Raw genomic sequence first — 21,900 nt, 5'->3', positions numbered from 1 at the left:
ATATCCAGTTCCTTTTCTGGATGGGGAACCGACAGGAAAGTTTCCCTCTATTGTTGTTCCTGGACGACATCGGGATAGTCCGTCGATTTCTATGACTGATTCCCATTACTCGATCTTAACTCTCGTCGGATCGGACTGCCTGGAACCTTTTTTTATCGCACACACACACAAAAAAAAAAAAAAAAAAAAAAAAAAAGAACACACTGATCACGATGATTGTATTCCTACTGTTGAACAACCCCGGATGATCCTAATCTATCCCGGTCAGCTAGTTGCAGGGTGTTTCTTGTTTGCTGGTTTCGCATCCGTTGGTGACGATCAGGCTTTCTTTATCGCCCATCTATAGGTACCTTCTGGGTGGATTTAGCTTCCATAAGATACTACATTATGGACAGGAGTGGAGAGTTTCATTGCGATGTGTCTATTCCACAGGAGGATATTTGGTTCGATTGTGGGTTGCGAATCTCTCGGAACCAGCCTTGAGTCTCGTCCCCGTTCTTTTTTTTTTTTTTTTTTTTTTCCCTGCAATAGGCAAGAATTCTGATTTATTGTTTGGAGTATCGATACAAAGACGAGACATAATACATTATTATTTTATAATTTTTTCATTAGCTGTAAAGTCAGACGACAATCAGCACCAGCTGGGGTTTTCATCCACTCTTATTGGGGAAGTCCTCCCTGGACGTTCTGATTGATTTTTCTTTAAATTTTAATTTTTTTCTGGCCTGTTCTCAAGTCTGGTTCTGATGTCCTTATGACCCCCTAGGAAGGTCATTTATTATTCATACCGAGTATTAATCCGTTGGTCCCATTGCGATACCTTCATTAATATACCTTGCGAGCAAACCAGCAAAAACCTACGAGCCGTCAGATCCCCTTCCTTTCCTTATTCTTCCTTCCTCATCGTCCTCGATCTTCTTGCACCATCGATTTCTTCGATTGCGGCATAATCGAATCATCGTGTGGTTCCCATTACATATTAAATCCTTATACTTGCTCCGCCGACCCCACCACCGATCTTCTCTCCTCCGGGTATCTCCATCCTCTCGCTCTCTCTCTTTCTCCCTCTCCTCTCGCTCTCCCAACAACCAGTCCAGACAGTCTCTCTGCCCCTCGCCTTTCTTACCAGACCAGATTTACTTCAGATTCCACCGCATCCGTCTTCCACCATTGGCCTTCTCAATCCAGTTGCTCGACCGCTGGTCGCTCTCCTTTTCTACCCCGCAGTCCCTCTTCTGCACCGGAGGCTCTTCTTCCCTTCCCGCATCCAAAAATTTCCCTTCCACCCACACCACCCCGGATGACACAACAAAGGAAGACGATTGCGGTCGTCAATGCTACGGGCCGTCAGGCCGCCTCGCTCATTCGCGTCGCCTCCGCGGTGGGACATAGTGTGCGAGCCCAGGTCCATTCTCTCAAAGGCATCATCGCGCAGGAGCTCGAAAGCCTACCCAATGTCAAGCTGTTCCAGGGCCCTCTACTCGACAATGTTCCGCTGATGGACGCCCTTTTCGAGGGCGCCACTCTTGCTTTCATCAATACCACCTCGCAGTCTGGCGACGAGGTCGCCATTGGTCGTGCGCTCGCCGATGCCGCAAAAAGAGCCGGAACCATTCAACATTACATCTACAGCAGTATGCCCGATCACTCCGTCCATGGACCCTGGCCTCCGGTACCTCTATGGGCTCCTAAATTCACGGTGGAGAACTACGTTCGACAGTTGGGGCTACCGGCAACTTTTGTCTACGCTGGAATCTACAACAACAACTTCACAAGTCTACCCTACCCTCTTTTCCAGATGGAGCTTATGCCAGATGGGAGTTTTGAATGGCATGCGCCGTTTGATCCAGATATTCCATTGCCGTGGTTAGACGCAGAGCATGACGTTGGCCCGACTTTGTTGCAGATTTTCAAAGATGGGATCAAAAAGTGGCATGGTCACCGGTATGTTCTATTTTTTTGTTTTAAAAGAAAAGCTCAGGATTCCGCTCGCCTCCCCTCGTTAGACTGGTTTCTTTTTGGAATGCGACGCTGATAGAGAAGGTAGAATTGCCCTCACGTTTGAAACCCTCTCGCCGAACCAGGTCTGCGCAGCATTCTCGCGCGCATTAAATCGCCCTTGTCACTACGTTCGCGTGCCCAAGGTCGAAGTCAAAGTGAATATCCCAACCGGATACCGGGAGCAGTTGGAGGCCGTGGAGGAAGTCTTTGGCAGGTGCAACGCGCCTTACTTTCCTCAGCCCGAATTTTCCCGTCCTGCAGCAGGATCCCCTAAAGGACTGGGCCCGGCCAATGGCAAGGGAGCGGGCGCGGGAATGATGCAAGGTCCCGGAGGGGTGATATCGCTCCGAGTCACCGACGAAGCTCGGCACCTATGGCAGGGGTGGAGAGATATGGAGGAATATGCGCGTGAGGTCTTTCCAGTGGAGGAAGAAGCCAACGGGTTGGACTGGATGCTGTAACGGCCGATTTGGCATCGGACAGACGTTGTACTTTCCGTCGTGGCCCCTTATCAGTTGGTTGATTTGATGTGGGTTACAGCTGGCCTTTCACCATCTCTACGCCTTTCTTTTCTTTTCTTTTCTTTTTTTTCCCTTCCACCGACTCCACTTTTCTCACTCCTTTCTTTTACTTCGATCTCTTCAAACCATTTTCTCTCTTTCCTTTGTCTATGCATAACTGGCGAATCGGCCTGGGATTTATCATTGGGGAAAACAAAAAAGAACTATTTTATCAGAATGGGAAAAGAAAAAAAGCCGAATGCTCACTCCCATGACACCACAAAAGTCTAATGGTATTCTATTATTGAGTGATGGGAAAGGTATGGGTTGGGTGAAACGCACGTCACGAATTGCAGCATGATAATCATGGTGGCCCATCGCCACAAAAGTTGCTGATTTTTAATTTTTTTTATTTTTTTATTTTTTTTTTTTTGATGATATCTATTTGTTCTTTGACCTCTATTCCCCTCGGGTGTTATCACTCACACTGGCGGCTGTTTCGAATGATTTCTTTTTATATTTCTTTGGAATCGATCTGATTGATTGATTGATTGAACGATCTATAGAATAGAATACTGTTTTCTATTCCACATCACATCTACATATTTTTTTTGTTTGAAAAGACAAAAGACAATAATACTCCTATACCCCTAGAACCAGTTACCCAAGCAGTCAAAATAAACTACCCCCGCCATCCAAAGTAAAATAATCCCACCATTGACTGATCCTCCCTCAGTAACCGCCTCCCCACAGTCGCTGATCACGACTTTGCTTGGGTTTGCATGGATAACCCGGTTGTCTTAGGTTGGAAAAAGCAATGACATATTTAAGTGTCTCTAGGATTGGATTGATTGTGTGGGGGTTAGATACTACACTCCTTGTAATTCAGTTTCACTGTATACATACATTCAGTGTATCTCTATAGAGTTTAGTTTGGAAATATCTTGTATCTCTAACTATACCTACCATCATTTAAGTGTGATAAATTCACTTCTATAGATCCAAAACTAATCCCAAGAAATGTACGCAAATGGATGACCCGTCGACTCGCCCAGTCCTCCGTACCCGTCCGCTGATTGGCAGCCACAGCCCATCCCTTAGTCAGGAACACCTGATTTAAAAGCGGCCTCCGCCGAGGTCGAAACGGGACAGTTGTTGCGATTGTCCGACTCATGGGGGAAAAATTTGGGAAGTTAAATTCTAGTCACTCCCTCTCCCTCTCTGTCCATTTTCTCCTTCAGTGTTTTTTTACCTTACTTTGCCCTTACGCGCAACGAATCTCGTGTTTTCATCGCGTTTTCATCGCGTTTTTAATTCGGGGACACCATACCCTTTGTATTCTGTTATAGCTTTTGTTTTTGTCTCTAGGCAAATCTATAGTTTCACGTCTTTTCTTCCCAATCGCAACTATGCCTGATCAGGGAAATCAATCTCTCGAGCAACTCGCCGTGCCGGAGATTCCTAAGGAACTGGCGAAACAGTTTGATGTCTTGGAGCAGAAGTTCATTCGCGCAGAGGTCGATCAAAGTAAGTTACTGTTTCATCTCTAATGTACAATTGCACGGGACCGTGGCCCTGTTAGCACCCTCCGCGCCTTGGTTTTGCGGTGCTAATTTAAATAGTTCGTAGTGGAATCGTTCGGTTCCGTCCTCTCCTCAAAGAGCGTGACGACGCCATCGCAAAATCCCCCCTAAAGGACAACTTCTGGATCCGCGTTATTGCCAATTCCCCCCCTGAAATCGATGAATACATCCTAGAATCTGACGCTGAAGTTCTGGGCACCTCGCTCAAGAACCTCTCCGTTGAACGATTCGAGGTTGATCAAAACGGCCATGGTGAACCGCGCAGCTTTCGTCTGACTTTTGAATTTCACTCCAATGAAAACCAACACTTCGAGAATGAGAAGCTTGTGAAGGAGTTCTATTGGCGCAAGCAGATCACGCGTACCGCCAAGGGCAAGAAGAGATCCTGGGAAGGTCTCGTTTCAGAGCCGGTGCGCATCAACTGGAAGGCCGGAAAGGACCTGACCAAGGGTTTGCTGGATGCAGCCTGCGACCTTGCTGAGGCTGAGAAAAAGAAGAAGGGCGACCGTAAAGAACTGCCGGAGTTGCAAAAACTCCAAGAAAAAATCCAGGAGGCCGCCGACGCTAACGACAAGGATGTGGATGAGGATGACTTTTCCTTGGGTGCCATGAGCCCTGCAGGAACAAGCTTCTTCTCCTTCTTCGGATATCGCGGGCGGACCGTGTCTGCGGAAGAATCCCAAGCTGCCACTAAGGAAGACGATGAGCGATATGAGAAGCTGCTCAAGGGCGAGACCGTCGATGATGAAGATGAAGATGACGACGATGACGACGATGAGGATGAGGATACTGATGAAGATATCGAAATTTTCCCAGATGGTGACGGGCTCGCCATCGCCTTGGCAGAGGACCTGTATACTCACGCATTCAAGTACTTCGGTAAGTAAGCCGACAAATGATTCGGATCCAACCCACTGACACGCCACAGGTCAGTCTATTGAGGACGTTGCTGGTAGTGATATCATGGATGGCGATGTCGACATAGAGTCGGAGAGTGACGAAGAGGGCGAGGACCAAAGGCCTCGCAAGAAGGCCAAGGTTTAAATCGTTGGACAGTTTCTTTATCAACCAACCAACCTAAGTCCATCTTTCTACATCGATGTAATTTATTGTCCCATTTCTCACAACGCAATGACCAGAATCAACAGGAGGACCAGCACAAATATGAGCACAGCGATGCAAAAGGAGGACATCGTATCTGCTATCAGTCAGTTTGGAGGTCTCGCGGGAAAATTACTACCCCTGTATCTTGATGTATTCTTGAAGATCACCCAAAAAAAAAAAAAAAAAAAAAAAAAAAAATTGCTTACCCTCGTTTTTCCTCACAATATATTTGATTTTCGACATCCCACTCTGTAACTTGCCGCCCACTCGGTCAGCCAACGTATCGACTTCCCCAATCATAACTGCTTGTTCTTCCAGTTCTCTTCCCATGTCATTGGCCTGCTGTCGTAAATTGCCCACGGTACGGAACACTCCATCTAGCTGTTCGTCTTGTTCATGCATGAGCTCCATCTGCCGTTGCTGCTCCATGGCAGCGTAGTAGTCTTCTCTGTCCTCAGAAGGAGAGAGAGCAGTGTCGAATTCCGCAGGGTTGGGAAGCCCAGATACTGAATTCACGGTCTCACTTGCTGCAGAGTTCGTGACCGCCCTCTGTAGCTCTTGTCTCATTTTCTCTATCTCAGCCCCGACATCATCCACTAGTTTTCGTCGGCGCTGGACCTCTTCCAGCTCCAGACCATAGCGATATGGATCTTGCTCGATTGCTCGAACGCTTTCGACTAGATCGTCAAGGTCCGCACTGAGGTCTGTCAACGTGGTCTCAAGTTCTGTTCGGGATTGCTGAAGCTCAGGGTTTGATGGAGACTTGGCCAGGGAGCGAATGCGAAGATATGATGAGAAAAGAGGTCTTGTTGTTTGCAGCGTGGAGAGAACGTCTCTGGATAAACAGCGAATATGTCACAAGTTGGCCAAAAGGGCTCAGGATGAATGGTACTCACGCTTGAACCTGGAGGAAAGGATCTGAATGGTCCATTGCGCTAATACAGATGATAAAATATATATGTATATAAACCTGGCGCCCACAAGATCGGAGATGACTGCCTGAGAGTTCTAAAGCACAGAGGATTGGGGCTGGCCGGCTGATGAGGAGGTGGATGAATCTAGATGGCCGTAGCGGTAAGATAGGCGGTGAGCAGCGTCATCCAGGTGGCAGGCTATTTCGACTGTAGTTATCGTCTATCTAGCGGTTAAGAATGTCCGTTTATTCATAATTGGTCTTTAACTACTTTCTTAATCTAATCGACTCGGGTCTTGTAGATATGACCACCTTATCTGTCAAATAATTATGTCGAAATACCCCATAGCAAAGGCCCGATGAAGACCAACGTGTCTCTTACTCCACATCTTTTTCAGGTACCGTTCTGCAGCACGGTTGAAGACTCGCCCGCGAGCATCAATCAATGCTGGTTTCACGCTCCAACTCCTGATACGGCGCTTGCAGTCACACCCCTGGCATCCTAAACCCGGAACATCATTCCAGGCCCTCCAGTAATCATCAAGTGATTCTGAGAAATAGCATTGCTTACTACTGCAATTCGTTGTCTTCGCTTCGAAGGTGCAGCAGTCGTCTTGGGGACCCAGGAAAAGCTTTGCCAGAGACCGTGGCGACTGTTTCAAAAGAAACCATGAGATTACACTATTTTCATTATTTGCGTCTCGGTGCCAGTCCTTTGGACCGTGTCGAAGAAGCATTCGTTCCATTAGCTCCCGCAACATTCGATATGTAGCATGGAAATCAATCTCTGTCTGTGTATCAAGGTAGCTTCTGAATCTTAGCCGTCCCCTACCAATGTCGGCCTCTCTATAGCCATACTTCAGGACACTTTGGACATGATGGGCGTGCTTTTCGAAAGATATCGCATCTCGCTTGCGTGGCGAAAATAGATGGTATTCGTCAAGCATATTAGTCAACACCAACAGTCGTCCGGTGATCACTGGTGCTAAAGACTTCCGCCGTTTCAACTTCGTCGTATCATATGCAATATCTGACATGTGAAAAAGCACATAAAGTCCGCGCTCCAACCGTTGGGCGAGTTGAATTTCTGCATCAATGTTTATTACCGGTGTCTCGTTATCCGAGAATGAACCCCACACAGAGGGAACAATATAGCGGGCGAGCTTCTGTGCGATATCTTGACGGTCAAGAAATCTCCGAAGTGTGGACATTGTCATGGCATTTTGTTCACCCGTCCACGGATCCAGAGTGAGAATGGGATCAAATGCAAGGATCCCACGAGAACGCATGAACCATCCACAAATATGTGGCTCGAGGATTTTTATCACCTCATAGGTAGCCTTGTTTAGGAGACAGAGGTTCAAGACTGTACCAATTTCACAATTAATTATGATTTGAAAGAGCACATCGTCAATGAGACCTAAAGGCAGGGCCCTCAGCTGCTTAGCAGCCGTTTGTAGCTGTTGGTTGAAGTGCGGTCAGCACGCACACTCGATTATTGTCCATAGGAGTCCTAATGAGATCAATTGCCACCAGGTATATAAACGCACCATGATTCTTCAAATACTCAGGGGAAGATCTCTGGTATTAGCGGAGGATGCACTATGGCATTGTCTATTTAATACCCCTCAGAGTGTGTTAGGTGTTTGCATATCTTTAACTGCAAGGGGAGAGACTTGGAGCTTATAAAATACTCAGGCGCAGACGGTGTGACGCGTTGATATGTAATCGACTGAACGCTTGGGTACAATGTTGTATGCGGAACGGGCTGAGCGTGCAGCATGCAGTATGCACATACTTACGTAGCGCCTTACTGATGGCGAACTGACAGGTCACCTGGGGTCATTATAAATACGTGGTATCCTCTCAGGCAGGGTGGGCGTTTCTTCTTCAAAAGCCGGCCACGCCTAGTAAATAGTGTGAAGAATCCGGGTTAGGATATCCCTGTGTTGCCAACGCAGCCTCGATCACATTCTATTTAAAGTTGTAGCGAAACCGAAATGGTCAAGATGTCAGTACAGTGACTAGTTCAGAACCCTCAGATGTGACCGCATATTTTCCTTAGTCCTTAGAAGCTATAATTAAGGAACCAGCGATTTCCTACGGAATCTTAATAGACTGCTTCCACTGATGGTTAAGCCAGATTCAGCCATCACTTTGTTGAAAACACTAGCTGAGATGGCCACCAATTTAAGGGATGGCTACTGCACCAATGGAATACTAAGAGGCGCCATAACCTCCGTCGATGGCGAATACACCAGTGTTCTCTGTTAACGATCGACCTCCACACTTTCCCCGTAAAAAGACTGATGAAGTCAGTGGATCGCGTCGGGGCTAGACCTGATACGGATTTCCTCTCCAAAAAAAAAAAAAAAAAAAGGTAGATAATTGCAAACCCCACGATACAAGACTGACTTCTCGCATTGTCTCCCTCTTTTTTATTCGTTTGTTCTTTAGCGGCCTCATTTAAATCACTTCCATGTTATTCGGTACATAGCATATTTCGCGCAGTTCCCACTTTTCGCCGTCGTATCGAATCATGCCACGACTAAATCCCCTTCCACTCTCTGAAGAGTGGACGGATCCCGATGCCTATGTCGACGCCCTCCTTACGTTCGCTACCTCATCTGACATGTTTCGTCACCTCTGTGGGGGAGTGCATATACTAGACTTTCTGACGCGCGAGCCGGATCTATACACATCGCTTTTGCCGGAAGAATGGAGGGCATTCTTCGACAAGCATGATGTCCAGGATATTATACATTTAGTTTTACGGGAGGACATCGCGTCACTACTAAAAAAGTGTCGCGAAGGGGATCAGGATGGAGGCAAGGAATGGAGAGGGGCTGCGTTTCCTCCGGCCGATTTTTTGGAATACATTTATCAAATTCGAAGACTCAGCCTCAAGAGGGATTTTAATCCTCCCCAACCTGGAAAGCCAACTATACCGAGACGGATTGCTGTGGGTATGAATGTGAAGAAGTATCATGAAGTGGCGCATTTCTCAAGATACGTGGATTCCTTATGCACCATTGTAGACGAGCAGCGGGGCGACAACCTGACACATATTGTGGATTTTGGGTCAGGCCAGAGCTATCTTGGACGAACGCTTGCTAGCCCGCCTTACAACAGACACATTGTTGCCATCGAGCGGAAACACCAGTTTATCAAGGGCGCGAAGGGTATGGATATCCATGCCCAATTGACAGAGAAGAAAGAGATAAGGATGTATAACGCCAAAAAGAAATGCAAAGATTGTGAAGAACCTCAGAGTACTGGAACAGCGAAATTGGATACCAACGAGGCAGGAGAAGTGATAAACATGTCTGGAAATGACTTTGCGTGGACCGCCGAGGATGACCAGGATGTTGCCATAGTCAATGTCTTCCGGGATATCAGTCTTACACCTGATGAAATTGGAGCCGCTCCTTTCCGTAACGGCCCCAAGGTCGTGAAGGAAAAGGTAGTAGATGACATTCAGCCGAGAGGTATAATGGATTATATTGAACACGAAATCAAGGATGGATATTTGGAACCAATTATTAAAGACGTGATTGAATCCGCATCATCTAAGACTCAGGAGGACTCTACTACTGCAGTCGACAAGAGTGACGATAATGAGCCGCCAGAGGCAAGGGTAATGGTCATTTCCTTACATTCGTGTGGAAATCTTCTCCATCACGGCGTGCGGTCATTGGTTTTGAATCCGTCAGTCAAAGCTATCGCTATGATCGGCTGCTGTTACAATTTGGTGACGGAGAGGCTCGGCCCTGCTACTTATAAACTTCCTATTCTCCGCTCCACGCACCCCCGTCTCACCCGCGATGCCGTCGCATATGATCCGCACGGCTTTCCCATGTCCAAACGACTGGAAGACTTTGAACATGACAGCGGGACAGGTGTGAAATTAAACATCACTGCGAGATCGATGTCTCTACAGGCCCCCTACAATTGGGGCAGAGATGACAGTGAGAATTTCTTTACCCGCCATTTTTATCGGACTCTGCTCCAGCGCATCTTGGTAGATCGTAACGTCCTGGAGAAGCCCGCGACGCCAAAAGATCTATATGGACCAGACGAGCTTGGTTCCGAAAAGGCGGGAAATCATCTGGTTGTTGGCTCTCTGCGAAAAGCGGCTTTTACCTCATTTTCAGCATACTTTCACGCTGCAGTAGCGAGGCTAGGTCGAGACGCACATTTTGGCGAACGAGTTAAGGCCAGAATGGCCGATATTACCGAGGATGATTTGATTCGCTACGTGGATGAATATTGGCACGCAAAGAAAAAACTCAGTGTGCTGTGGACTCTGATGGCTTTTAGCTCCGCCTTAGTCGAAGCTATTATTGTTGTCGATCGCTGGCAGTTCTTGCGCGAGTACGGTTGCGTCCAAGACTGCTGGGTCGAGCCTGTGTTCGAGTACGGCGAAAGTCCAAGAAACTTGGCTGTTATCGGGGTCAAGAAATGAGTACGACAGATGCGCACTAGCAAACATCTAAGCCTGCCAGCCGTCCGGTCTACCTAGGCAGAACTCTTATGGGCTCGGGCTTATGCTCATAGATCTAAGTCTTTTCAGGCTTTGGCATAAATCGAGGATGTTCGAATTCATTCCATGCTTCCACCAACGTGGGCTGTGTAGTGGATCTCGATGAGAGTTCCATTGGCCTTGGTTTAATGACATGACTCTGATGAAGATATGGTAATAGAGATAATCAGTAGATTTATAGGCTAATCGATGAGATCCGATTTGGGCAAGTCACTGATGATCATGTGCTCACCCACTGAAGATATGAGTTGCCTAGACGTAGTCTTCCGAATATATAGTGATCGTGTAGGAACTTCACTGAACCAGAATTTTCGACTTTGTCTGTCTTCCCACCCTTTCTGGCTTCTTTTTCTTATTTTTTACTTTTAACCTTAATATGAGTTCATTTTCTGTGGTCTTTGCTCCCCACTATGCCTAATTCGGTGAGTCTGGTAGTTGTTATGTCATGGACGGAAATGTGGGCAAATAAATTCGACTGCCTGATGGCTTCTCGGAAACCGCGGGGTCCGCCGTGGCTTCATTTCCTCCCCCATCGCCGTTAGCTCAGGAACTTTGCTCATTAAGCCTTACTCGACACTTGACCTTCTAGTCACCCCCCCGTGAGAGAACCCGGTCCAAAATGGAGGCCGAGGGGCCCGAGAGTGACAGCAAGGAGTCCCTGGGCAAGCGCGCGGTGAGACCTCTTTACGCAATTGTCGGCTTGATTACTTCCATTGCATGCTAATGATTGATAGTGTGACAATTGCCGACTTAGAAAGGTATTTCATTGGCAATTATTTGTCGTCAACCGCGCTAGAGTTGCTTCTAATTGTGAACCACTTCGGGTAGATACGATGTGACAAACAGTCACCATGTTCGAATTGTCGCAGTTCGCAGATTACCTGTCGCTCCACCGGGGCAGGTCAGAAGCCCCGAGAGCCCCGTAGAAGAGTCTTGATCTCCAGTCAATAGTACGTGAACACACAATTGCGGTGATTTTCCGTGGCTTGCAAGCATTCTGATTTCCTCAGTGAAAGGAAAATCGACCTTGTTGAGGAACGCCTCGGTAGTATAGAGCGTGTTCTCCGCGAATTGAAGGCCAGCATTAGTGGATCCAATACGTCCGCCGTTGAACAGCTGCATTACCAAACAACGCCGTTGTCGGGGCAGGTGACTCCCTCTACCTCTGAATTGAGGTCCACTACCACTGCCGCGTTGGAGCAGCATGAGTGTGATCCTACATTTGAAGGAAACTCTTCCCTTGCTGCCCATTCTGCCTATGCAAGTGAATTCCTAGAGTCTGCAGTCTCACGTAGCGCCCTTGCAATGTCTACACCAAAGATCAACGCAGCGCTTTCGACGCTGAAACAGATAGTCAACATGCAGGACCCTCAGTCCCATCCGTCCCCTCGTGAAGTTCGGCTTCCTAATCAGAGGGCTATGCCTTCCTCTGGGTTGCGGGACCTGGCTATGCCTCCTATTCAAGTTGTCTTGCCGCTATTGCGCAAACTGAAAGGTAGGAAGTGTCTGTCTTTGATTTTTTATTATTTATTATTTTTTTTTTGCTTCTCTATTTTTAATGACCTAGTGTCAGCTCATTAACGCGTTAACAGATGAACCTCCCTCTATCTTTCAAGGCTTCTGTCCCTTTGTTCCACCTGACCGACTCATTGAGAAATGCCGAGAAGTGTACTTTGCCACAGACGAATACTCCGATGCCACCTTTATCATCGTCAATGGAGGCCTGTTTTATGCCTTCGGTGAGTGTAGCGTTTTGGAAAAAGACCCGGAAACACGGGAAAGCTACCGGAGATATGTCAAACTCTGCCACGCCAACCTTGAAACAGCGCTAGCAAACCTGAGCCTTTTGATGCCTGCAAGGATGGAGTCCATTGAAGCACTTACACTAGGTGTGAGTTTTCCGTCATACTAGGTGCGACTAGAAACACACTGACAGAGTAGTCTATCCATTCCATCGAAATCTCAAAGCCCTCATTTGGTCTGACATTGACCTCAGCCGCAGCTCGCTTGTGTCAAACCCTGGGCTACCATCGAGCGTCATCAATGGAACACGACAGCAAAAGCGTGAGAGAAAACAAACTTCGATTGTTTTGGTCGGTCTATGTTATTGATAAGGCGCTATCGTTGCGCCTTGGACGAGCATCAACTATCCAGGACTACGATATATCCTTGCCATGGACGGTGGATACATTGGAACTTTCCCATCCATTCTCAAACATTTATACATTATGGATTAGATTGGCGGCGATCCAGGGTAAGGTGTACGAGAAGCTATATAGTCCTGCAGCTCTTAGTCAACCTGAAAGTGAAAGGATAGCCTATGCTCGGCAATTGGCTTCTGATATGCAATGGAATGTCATGGAGCCATTTAAGGTACGCACTGCTTAGAAGCAAGTCGATATCCCAGGCCTTGCTAACCAAGGAGGAAAAAAAAGCAAATAACTGCGAAATTATCTAAAATGACGATTGTCGAAGAGATCTACCTCCGATCCGACGAAGTGAGCCGCCTATCTGTGTTGACTCTAATATACAGAGCCATTCCACCGCCAGCCGATTCTCCTAGCACTTTTGTCGATGAATGCGTTGAAACAGCCCGAGCAGCTTTGCAAGCAAATCATGATTCCATGGCCATGCTTATGGAGGCTGATGAGTATATGATGAGTTCATACTTGCATTGGTACGCCGCGTCAATATCTACTCAAACACGCAGATGGCCACATTGGGCTAATAAAGTGCAGGACAATTCTATACGCTCCATTCGTTCCTTTTATAGTGATATTTTGCCATACAATTGAAGTTTCCTCCCAGGAAGATCTTAAACGACTTGAAGATTTTGTCGCTTCTCTTGAGCCAAATTGTGCACTCTCGGAAGCGATTGCAAAGATGCATCGTCTTTGCAACGTTCTCAGCAATGTCGCCAGGCTATATCTAGAAGCAAAATCACAAGCGCAAATCCAACATGACCAAAATTCAGCCTCCGTGGGACAGGAGTTTGACACGTATCTCACTGCGCTTGGGTTAGCGCCAGCGCCGATTGATGTGGGATATGTACGGTGGGCAGCTGCCCCTGTTGCACCTGGCCCTACTCCTGCTGTTCCAGGCGCTGTCGGACAAATGCCCGTAGAAATGGCCGAGGCAGAAGACCAAAGGCCCCCAGTGAATATGCCCCAGACGACGTTGGGAAACTGGTTTTCGGGAAACCAGCATATGATGGGGTTATTGGAGGAAGACTGGTCTCTGTTTGATCTAAGTATTTTGCCTCAGTCTTAACTGTGAGTTTCCCACGGGCTCCTATGTTCCTCTCCGCTAAGATTGTGTAATTTTGCAGACCGGACAATTCCTTAGGTAGGGCTTTAGGTAGGGCTTTGAATACAGCGCTCATGGTACTTAGTTCTGCTTTTGATATGCGTGTTATTTGAGGAAGTGGAAGAGCTAGATACATTTTCCACCATCAATCAGCATCTCCGCTCCATTTATAAATCTTCCTTCATCACTGGCGAGGTACAGACAGATATTAGCGACATCATCCGGGTCAGTCAGCCGACCGAGCGGTACATTCCCGATGAATTTCTCCCTATTCTCGGGCGTATCCGGCATGCCTGTAAACATGGGAAAGAGGGCTGTTCCCGACAGCAGAGGAGAAACGGTGTTGACACGGATATTGTGCGGGCCATATTCGGCCGCAAGACCTTTCGTGGCCTGTCCAGATCAGTCTGGTCCTCGGGACGGAGAGAAAAAATAATGAATTACGGTCGTACATTTGACACTGCCCCTTTAGAGGCATTATACCAGACCAAACCGGGACGGGGTCTCGAAGCACCGGTGGAAGAGATGTTAATCATGGAGCCACCTTGACCTTGCTGGATCAACCGTGGCATGAAGACATTGGTTCCCAGAAAGATGCCCTTAACATTCACGTTAAAAACCTTCTCCCACTCCGCCTCCGTAACTTCCACCGTCGGCTATTCGACATTCGATGTCAGCAAGCATGGCCTACGATAGTTCAAATTACCTACCTTATTCCGATACGTTGTTCCCGCATTATTGACCAGCACATCCAGTCTTCCGAACTTGGAAAACGCCAATTCAACCACTGTCATCCAATCGTCAGCCTTGGTGACGTCCATCTGCTGGAAGATTAGATTGGCCGGATTCTGCGCGGCAACCTTCTGTCCCCCTTCGACGTTAATATCCGCCAAGATCACCTTGGCTCCCTCCTCGCCGAAGCGACGAGAAATAGCAGCTCCGAAGCCCGAACCGCCGCCTGAGATGACCTAGATTAGCGGGTGAAGAAGACACGGGAATGGATGACCCTGCACGCACCGGTGACGATGACGACTTTTCCCTGGAGTCGGGAACCTGTAACCACGGTGTTGGCCATTTTGATACGGCAGATGTTTTATGTAATTTTAGGCTTCGAAATTAAAAGCTAGGAGAAACGAGACGTCTTATATGCATCGCGTAGGTATCTAGTCACCCGAGGCCTGGCCTGGCAGAAGAGGGGTTGAATTGCGGAGAAGCGGCGTGAAAGCCGATCGGAGGGTATCAGGACAGCCATCTGACGTGTCTGAGTCTGAAAATACAAAATATGAGGATACCTACCTTAAGATGCGTTTTTATATCCACCTAGACTCCGGTGTATATACATAAGTTGCTGTGTCCTTGTCACCACAATGAGAGCAAACCACAATGAAAATGAGGTCAATCGTAGGACAGAGAAGGGGCCTGCACTCTGTACCACCACATCGGCCATTGAGCGAGTCCTGATCTGCACACAAACAACTGGGGCTGTCAATCGTTGACACATCGCCCCCCAATTCGGAAAAGGACGGCAAGGATTGGTCTTATATTAAATATGGATGTACTCCATCCTCCACGCCATCTATCATCTGTCATTCATTCTATTATCTGGCATATACTGCCATCTACATACTGAGCCAGGAAATTCCAGAAGAAAATGCATACCATCCTAACAAGCCTATTTATATTACTCTCCCTCGCTCTCACCATCTTAGCAACAGATATCGACGCAAACGATCTCCCTTCTCAATGTCAGGATGTATGCCGTCCTGTAGTAAGTCTGACAGCTTCGTGCGACGCAAAAACCTCCGACGATAATGTCGAGTCGGATTGTGTCTGCAAGGGACGCGATATGAACTCGATCCTTCCTCGTTGTGAGGCTTGTATTGCGCAAAATAGTAAGGATGGCCATGATAATGGTAGTTTCCCCCCTCTGTTTCTCTCTTTCTCATTGCTTCCTTTTCGATATATCTACTACTGTCTGGCCTTTAAGTGCTAGATATGGGATGGTAACATGTGCAGATGCGAATGATCTGGTTAAATTCTGCTCATTTTCAACGACCACGTATCATGTCTCTGCTACTGGTTCGAGCGGCGGTACTACGTCCACGGGGGCTAGTACCCATGCGTCGATGACGGGGAATACCCAGGGTCCTTCTTCTGTGACTGGGAGTCCAACGACATCTTCGGCTTCAACCTCGGGTTCGACTTCGTCGTCGTCGTCGTCGGCAGCGGGTCCTGTGGTAGATTCTCCTGGTGGGTTTATGAATATCCTGGTACTGGGGGTTCTGGGATTAGGGCTGTAAATGGTCTTTTTTATTATATTATCCGTGTACATGTGGAATGCCCCCTCTTTTCCCTCTCTTTTGCTTCCTTTAATTTTTGAAGTGATTCCATTAGTGGCATAAGGAGATAGCGGATGCAATTCGATCCTGCTGGGTATAATACAATCACGGATTCATATCAGTAAACTCAACCACGAAGGGAGAGTACAAGGCATATGCCCAACCTCCCTGGCAAGTATTTGTAATGCATGCTTACTCAACGTGTAGTCACTGAAGTGGACAAATCCACCGTCTTCAGAATGCCTGATTCCATGCGGTGCGCGCTCAGTTGGTCCCTGTCACCAAGCACCGTCGTCTCGACGTGAGGCTGTCCCTGCACATTTTGCATCAGAATATCCTGGTCAGACTCTGTCTCCATCACACCAATCGATGCTCGATTTCGGTCCGCACGGCTACTGCGATTGTAGCTCTGGTTTCTCCCTTTGCTCACCTCCTGTCCGGTGGTGGCACGGTTGGACGAGTATTCCGAGTAGGCACGAGTGATAATAGCTGAAAGGGCTGGAAGGCAAGCGCAGACGATACCGATGGCAATTTCGGCATTACTAATGTATAGACCATATCAATTAGAGAAAATACTCCCATAAACCTGGAGCATCTAAACTTACCCAAGCATATTTATTCTCATGAAGGCCAGGGTTGCGTCCTTCGATTGCCCTGTGAGGACTATAAGAACCAGACGAATAATACTGGACGCACAGGCTAATCCCCCTGCACCGAGAACTCCCATAACACGCATTTTCTTCTTCATGGGCAATTGTAGACGTAGTGTCAGGGGTAACGGGACTAGGAGGATAATCATATCGCTTCCCACGCTGACCACCGCATCGGCGAGGATAATGGACCTTTGATCCAAGCACGTCCCAGGTATAGATTGGTCCCAGAACTTCGAGATCGGATTGCAGATTCGGACTTTCACGATCACCGCGGGAATATAGTAGGCAAGCATGAGCCCCAGAAAGACGTATATGAAGATAACGGACTTGCGGAATGGACTAAACACCCGGGTCATGATCCAGAGGAGGGACACTTTAGTCAGGTATGCAGTTGGCCCATACATGACCATGGTAACATAGACAGTCTGGACAGCGTGAGCAATCTCCATCATGGAGGCTGAGGGTGATGTTTACCTTTGAGAACGAAATGCGATCTTCGAGAGGCACATCATCCAAATGTAGGCCTCCACCGAAGTGGCCCACTGGGAAGGGTCAGCTATGTCAAACAACGGGAAGGGTAAGCAAACATACTAATGAGGGCAATAACTGAATAGGAAACTCCAAGGAACTGCAGACATCAATAAGCTACTTAGCTAATTCACGAGTAGGGAGAGACGGAGATATCTAACATAGGCACAAAAGCATGTCCCTATATACTAGTCAGCATCTATAACCATTGATCCTCTGGTAGACACACAATCTTCTTTCCCAAACCCATTAAGGATAAACACCCGGGTGTATGCACGCAAAGCAAAAAAAACAGTCATCGCGACTATACATAGCGATTGAGTCGCGGTATTCCATTTCTGCACAGTTGTATCCACGGGCTGGTCATTCGGCTTGGCCGCCTGTCGTCCAAGTAATTGTACGGCAGTCATGATGAACTGTTATCCCATAAAACCAGCGTTTCATGTACATAAGGATCTGCCGGGTTTAGGAGAGGAACGTGCGTGACATGACGATATATTATACTAAATTCGCTCAAGGTTCATGCAAACTCAGCGTCCCCATGTTTACCAGGCACATCTCCATCTCAGTCGGTTTAGATGGTACCCCTGAAGATTAATACGACCAACTAGCTGGATCGAGACGCTAAAAAAATTTTAAAAATAAAAATAAAAGCCAAGACTCGATAATCCCTGCTCAGAAGCGGCAATGGGAAGAGCAAAAGACCCATCAGCAGACCGTGCCCTTTTGTTTTCGGACATGTTATTGGCACGAACAAACGACTTTACGGAATATTACCCGCCATCGGCGAAAACTGTTCTCGTGGAAGACAACCGGAAATGGCAACCATCCATGATTGATCGGCGCCCTTGTTTGAGACCTCCAGCTCAGATTTTCTATTGCCCATTTGTATTGGGCCGCAGTGATGACTAAAATCCTTCGGCAAGCTTTAGCGTTCACTAGTAGACATGGGAAGGAAGCCGTTCAACCTTCTTTCGTAGCAACACCTATGCCTTCAGTCCTCGCACTATTCCACACGAGGGTGATGCCTTCCGAGACATTACCGAGAGGGAGAGCTAATGCGTGGTCGGGAGAGTGGGGGAGAGACGAAGGATTGGCTTGATTGACTGATTGACGTTGGATTATTCCCTCAGAACCAGACGTCTGACGGCGGAGGTTACTTCCCGGACCCATCGGCCATAAATTCAGACTACGAGTGGCTAGGATATTCAACGAGTTTTAACTTCGATCGCACCACCCGTCCGGTCCAGAGACCTGGACAATCCTGGTGCTCGGTTAGAATTGATAGAGTGATTGCAGATGGAAGCTATCAAAATAATTTGGTATCAAGCTCAGACATATTATGATAATCATCGATGGTTTGCGGTAGCCTGGGGTGGTCCTAAGGTTCAGGCTTCGCGTATTGAACTTTGAAACAATTGCCCTGTGGAGTCGGATTACTCGGACTCGACTGAAATCATGCCAGAAGAAAAATAGGAGCAAGAAAAGTCCATCCCCCCTCCCCCCTCCCCCCAAAAAAGAATAAAAGCAGAAGTGAACAACAGGCTTATTTCATAATCCAGACACCAGCACATTTGGAAGGGCAAGCTAAATGCATATGGATACAAATGCCAATGTTCTGCAGGATCTGTAGATACGGAGAGCTTCCGCTGCCCAGGAATTAAGCAATATTGGTATTGATAATAATATTATGTACCCATTTTGATTTGCACGTAACTGGTTACTTGTTTCAGGCATAGTGACGCCGATCAATCCTGAGGCCGATGGACGATGTAACTTCATCCCTATTGAGAAGAGATTTCGTCCTTCCCCTGCGTCTTGACCGATGTCCATGAATGAATAAAGTTAAGTATAAGGCGTAGGGGAGCGGGGAGACAATTGGAATTCCGTAGCAAAATAAACCTTCGGATTGTTTTACTGTGATTTCATTTTATTGCCTGATGTAAATGTTTCGGTTACCGAACGCTGAGTCGCTATTAAGTAATTACTAGCTTACCTAAAAAATTGCCATAATGTTCGGCGGCGACGAGACTCCTCCAGGCATGTTTAAAGGCACAGATGCAACGAAGAAGCTCCATCGCTGAAGTTCTTGGCAGGTGCATGCTAGTGCTTCTAGATCGAATAGCTCGCCTGTTATTGGGTACCAAGGTTAACCACATCAATCATTTCCATAGTGTGGATGTATGTACTATCCAGGCTCAACGGCTTAACTTACCAATTGGCATGCCCCATCCAGCAAGTACATACTCGTGCAGAAATATATCCGACTGGGGCGGATACACCTATCAGATGTTATGTCAGTCCTCGGACGATCAATGCCCCGCGTCTGTCTCTATGGTCGTGCGCACCTCCCAACTTATCGCATCGCTGGCGATCGCCGCAAATCCGGAATCCCAAAGCCATCGGAGCATATCTGTGGTCGCCTCGACTCCAGCGTGTTCGGGACTTGGGTTCTCTGAGTACTGTTGCTTGTGGTGGTCTGTCATCACCGAGTCCCACTCCTTAGTCACCCCAACGCGGACAAAAAGGATGTCGCCTTTTTGAAACGTGATATCAGATTCCTTGGCAATCTCCAATATCTCGGAGAGTCGTACTTGATGAGTCGAGAACGTGCTGTATTTTATTCCCTTTCTTTCCGCCCACGTTGCGTAGTCAATCAGGACTCCGCGCCCTAGTGATACGAGAACTTTAACTTTTGAAAGCCGAAGAAAGGATGGTGGTCAACAACAGAGGCACGTACCTGCAATTCCTTCTCGCGCCCAGTGCTGTAGGCCAATCCGATGGTTGCCACGATCATTGATTTCTTCAGCTGTGGTGCCCCCGTAGAAAACACGCTGCTCCTGACCAGGAACAGTCTGCGAGAAATGTCGCAATCCATCCCACTGGCTACTTTGTTCTAGAAACACATCAACATCTAGACGGCTAGGCCATTAATACATAGTATGGATCCGGGACCTACGCGGATTCATAGTATATATATCATCAAACGCTATCCCTCCCAATAGTGGGACGATCTTGTGTTGACAGGGCTGACGATTCAGATTTGGAAAATCCAGTTTTGTCAAGTCCCAACCCATCGTTACCCGTCGACCAGTTTTGATTTCGCTTGCGGCCGCTCTAGCCACGACCTCAGGGGTCAAGATGGCTAGCTTTCCAAGTCCTTCTTCGTGGCTACCGGGCTCCCCAACCCATACTTGCTTGGGATTGGGAAGCTTGTCAAAAGGAACATCATAAGGCGACGTGCTCGTCATGATTCTAGTGATCGTTGATGTTAGTCAAAGAATGGACACAGAACTGTACCCTCAACAGCCAAATGCGCCACTCAATGGAATAGTAGAAATAGGTCTCGTACGCAGCCTACGTATTTGGCTGTAGGCCACTCCGGCTTTAAATCGGCTACTAAATTATGAACGAATTTGGTGCTTGAGTACGTATCGTAGGATCCACCTCGAGTTTTTGGAGGCGGACGGGAGAGGACCCAGTCCGTGACCATCAGTGGTAAAGTTTTTCAGAACAGCTTCTGCGGGGTGGGCACGCACTAGGGCCTATTTAGGCATAGGTAATTTCGTCAAGGTACATCGTTTGGATAGGGCATGCATACCAAGCGCAATGATCCATAGACCTGGCAAATGAGAATGCTCAAACACAGGCACTGGTGAGGCACTTAGTAATGATGGTCAAATAGTCTTACCAATTCTCATTCCTTCGGCCTCCATTATATGGCTAAAAGCTATAGGCGTGGAAAATGGAGACACAGAGACTTTGTTTGAACTCGGACAGGCTCCCTCTTGAATTGTGGAACCATATGTTATTTCGGAGTACGGAGTGCTGCGTTAATATTTGATGAAGAACGTGGATGGGTGGATGGATCCCATCAGGCCATGGATGATAACAGGAGGAATCCAGACTATTGTGGATAATTACTCCGTAATACTAGTTTGGTTGGGAAAGTCACGCCTCCTGACAAGGGGCTGCCACTTCCAAAATGGGTTTAGGGGGATGCTTCTGACAACACCCTTCTCCTAAACAACAAGTATCTGCTAATTAGTGTGCCTACTACCGCGCTCTACAAGCAGCCCTGCGCTACTGCCGCACCAGTCGAGGTACTAGCTGCTGAAGCTGAACTTCGGTGCAATTGCTCTTTTATTGCCCAGTGGGGCTAGCCAAGCCCACCGATACATGACAACACGATAACCGATGAATATCAATGGCCACAACCTACAGTAGTACTCTGACACATGCAGCTGGTGGGGGGAAGGAAATTCCCTGCCAGATTACTACTATTACATATTAGGAATGATGCAAAAGAGGGATTTGAAAATCTACTCTGGAGTAGGCGAGGAGCTCTTGCCATAGTGTGCGACACCTTTAACTTCGAAGTTTACTCGGAGCTTCTGGTTGTATATTTGATCTTCTTACACCAGCAACCC

The 21,900-nt window shown here is 47.5% G+C and overlaps 8 protein-coding genes across 8 annotated transcripts; 4 read left to right on the top strand and 4 right to left on the bottom strand.

The window, feature by feature from the left end:
- Window positions 1–1,300: 1,300 nt before the first annotated feature.
- ATNIH1004_009769 (NmrA family NAD(P)-binding protein) lies at window positions 1,301–2,462 on the top strand (the record flags this gene model as incomplete). Its single annotated transcript, XM_033574351.1, has 2 exons — window positions 1,301–1,944; window positions 2,048–2,462. 2 exons carry the CDS (start codon window positions 1,301–1,303, stop codon window positions 2,460–2,462), a joined length of 1,059 nt encoding a protein of 352 aa, XP_033422369.1.
- A 1,448-nt stretch (window positions 2,463–3,910) lies between these two features.
- Window positions 3,911–5,128, top strand: ATNIH1004_009768 (histone chaperone napB; the record flags this gene model as incomplete). The annotated part of the gene is made up of 3 exons (XM_033574350.1): window positions 3,911–4,028; window positions 4,124–4,963; window positions 5,013–5,128. The coding sequence occupies 3 exons, from the start codon at window positions 3,911–3,913 to the stop codon at window positions 5,126–5,128; spliced, it is 1,074 nt and encodes a 357-aa protein (XP_033422368.1).
- Window positions 5,129–5,205: 77 nt separating this feature from the next.
- ATNIH1004_009767 (SNARE domain protein) lies at window positions 5,206–7,654 on the bottom strand (the record flags this gene model as incomplete). The annotated part of the gene is made up of 6 exons (XM_033574349.1): window positions 5,206–5,282; window positions 5,395–6,023; window positions 6,085–6,106; window positions 6,484–6,603; window positions 6,673–7,561; window positions 7,652–7,654. 6 exons carry the CDS (start codon window positions 7,652–7,654, stop codon window positions 5,206–5,208), a joined length of 1,740 nt encoding a protein of 579 aa, XP_033422367.1.
- Window positions 7,655–8,640: 986 nt separating this feature from the next.
- On the top strand, window positions 8,641–10,566 carry ATNIH1004_009766 (uncharacterized protein; the record flags this gene model as incomplete). The annotated part of the gene is made up of 1 exon (XM_033574348.1): window positions 8,641–10,566. One exon carries the CDS (start codon window positions 8,641–8,643, stop codon window positions 10,564–10,566), a length of 1,926 nt encoding a protein of 641 aa, XP_033422366.1.
- Window positions 10,567–11,263: 697 nt separating this feature from the next.
- ATNIH1004_009765 (putative C6 transcription factor) lies at window positions 11,264–13,914 on the top strand (the record flags this gene model as incomplete). Its single annotated transcript, XM_033574347.1, has 8 exons — window positions 11,264–11,317; window positions 11,379–11,402; window positions 11,473–11,594; window positions 11,655–12,139; window positions 12,237–12,535; window positions 12,586–13,017; window positions 13,080–13,321; window positions 13,383–13,914. 8 exons carry the CDS (start codon window positions 11,264–11,266, stop codon window positions 13,912–13,914), a joined length of 2,190 nt encoding a protein of 729 aa, XP_033422365.1.
- Window positions 13,915–14,076: 162 nt separating this feature from the next.
- On the bottom strand, window positions 14,077–15,025 carry ATNIH1004_009764 (SDR family oxidoreductase; the record flags this gene model as incomplete). The annotated part of the gene is made up of 4 exons (XM_033574346.1): window positions 14,077–14,343; window positions 14,403–14,606; window positions 14,661–14,908; window positions 14,968–15,025. The coding sequence occupies 4 exons, from the start codon at window positions 15,023–15,025 to the stop codon at window positions 14,077–14,079; spliced, it is 777 nt and encodes a 258-aa protein (XP_033422364.1).
- Window positions 15,026–16,012: 987 nt separating this feature from the next.
- On the bottom strand, window positions 16,013–17,880 carry ATNIH1004_009763 (putative integral membrane protein; the record flags this gene model as incomplete). The annotated part of the gene is made up of 7 exons (XM_033574345.1): window positions 16,013–16,232; window positions 16,511–16,831; window positions 16,895–17,367; window positions 17,417–17,484; window positions 17,534–17,570; window positions 17,632–17,651; window positions 17,700–17,880. The coding sequence occupies 7 exons, from the start codon at window positions 17,878–17,880 to the stop codon at window positions 16,013–16,015; spliced, it is 1,320 nt and encodes a 439-aa protein (XP_033422363.1).
- A 1,586-nt stretch (window positions 17,881–19,466) lies between these two features.
- On the bottom strand, window positions 19,467–20,721 carry ATNIH1004_009762 (uncharacterized protein; the record flags this gene model as incomplete). Its single annotated transcript, XM_033574344.1, has 5 exons — window positions 19,467–19,600; window positions 19,686–19,752; window positions 19,819–20,141; window positions 20,211–20,366; window positions 20,430–20,721. The coding sequence occupies 5 exons, from the start codon at window positions 20,719–20,721 to the stop codon at window positions 19,467–19,469; spliced, it is 972 nt and encodes a 323-aa protein (XP_033422362.1).
- Between the last annotated feature and the right edge of the window lie 1,179 nt (window positions 20,722–21,900).

Source organism: Aspergillus tanneri (assembly GCF_003426965.1).
Source record: "Aspergillus tanneri strain NIH1004 chromosome Unknown AapTan_5_pilon_pilon_pilon, whole genome shotgun sequence".
NCBI classification, from domain to species: Eukaryota; Fungi; Ascomycota; class Eurotiomycetes; order Eurotiales; family Aspergillaceae; genus Aspergillus; species Aspergillus tanneri.
This window is presented reverse-complemented; position numbering and strand designations above follow the sequence as displayed.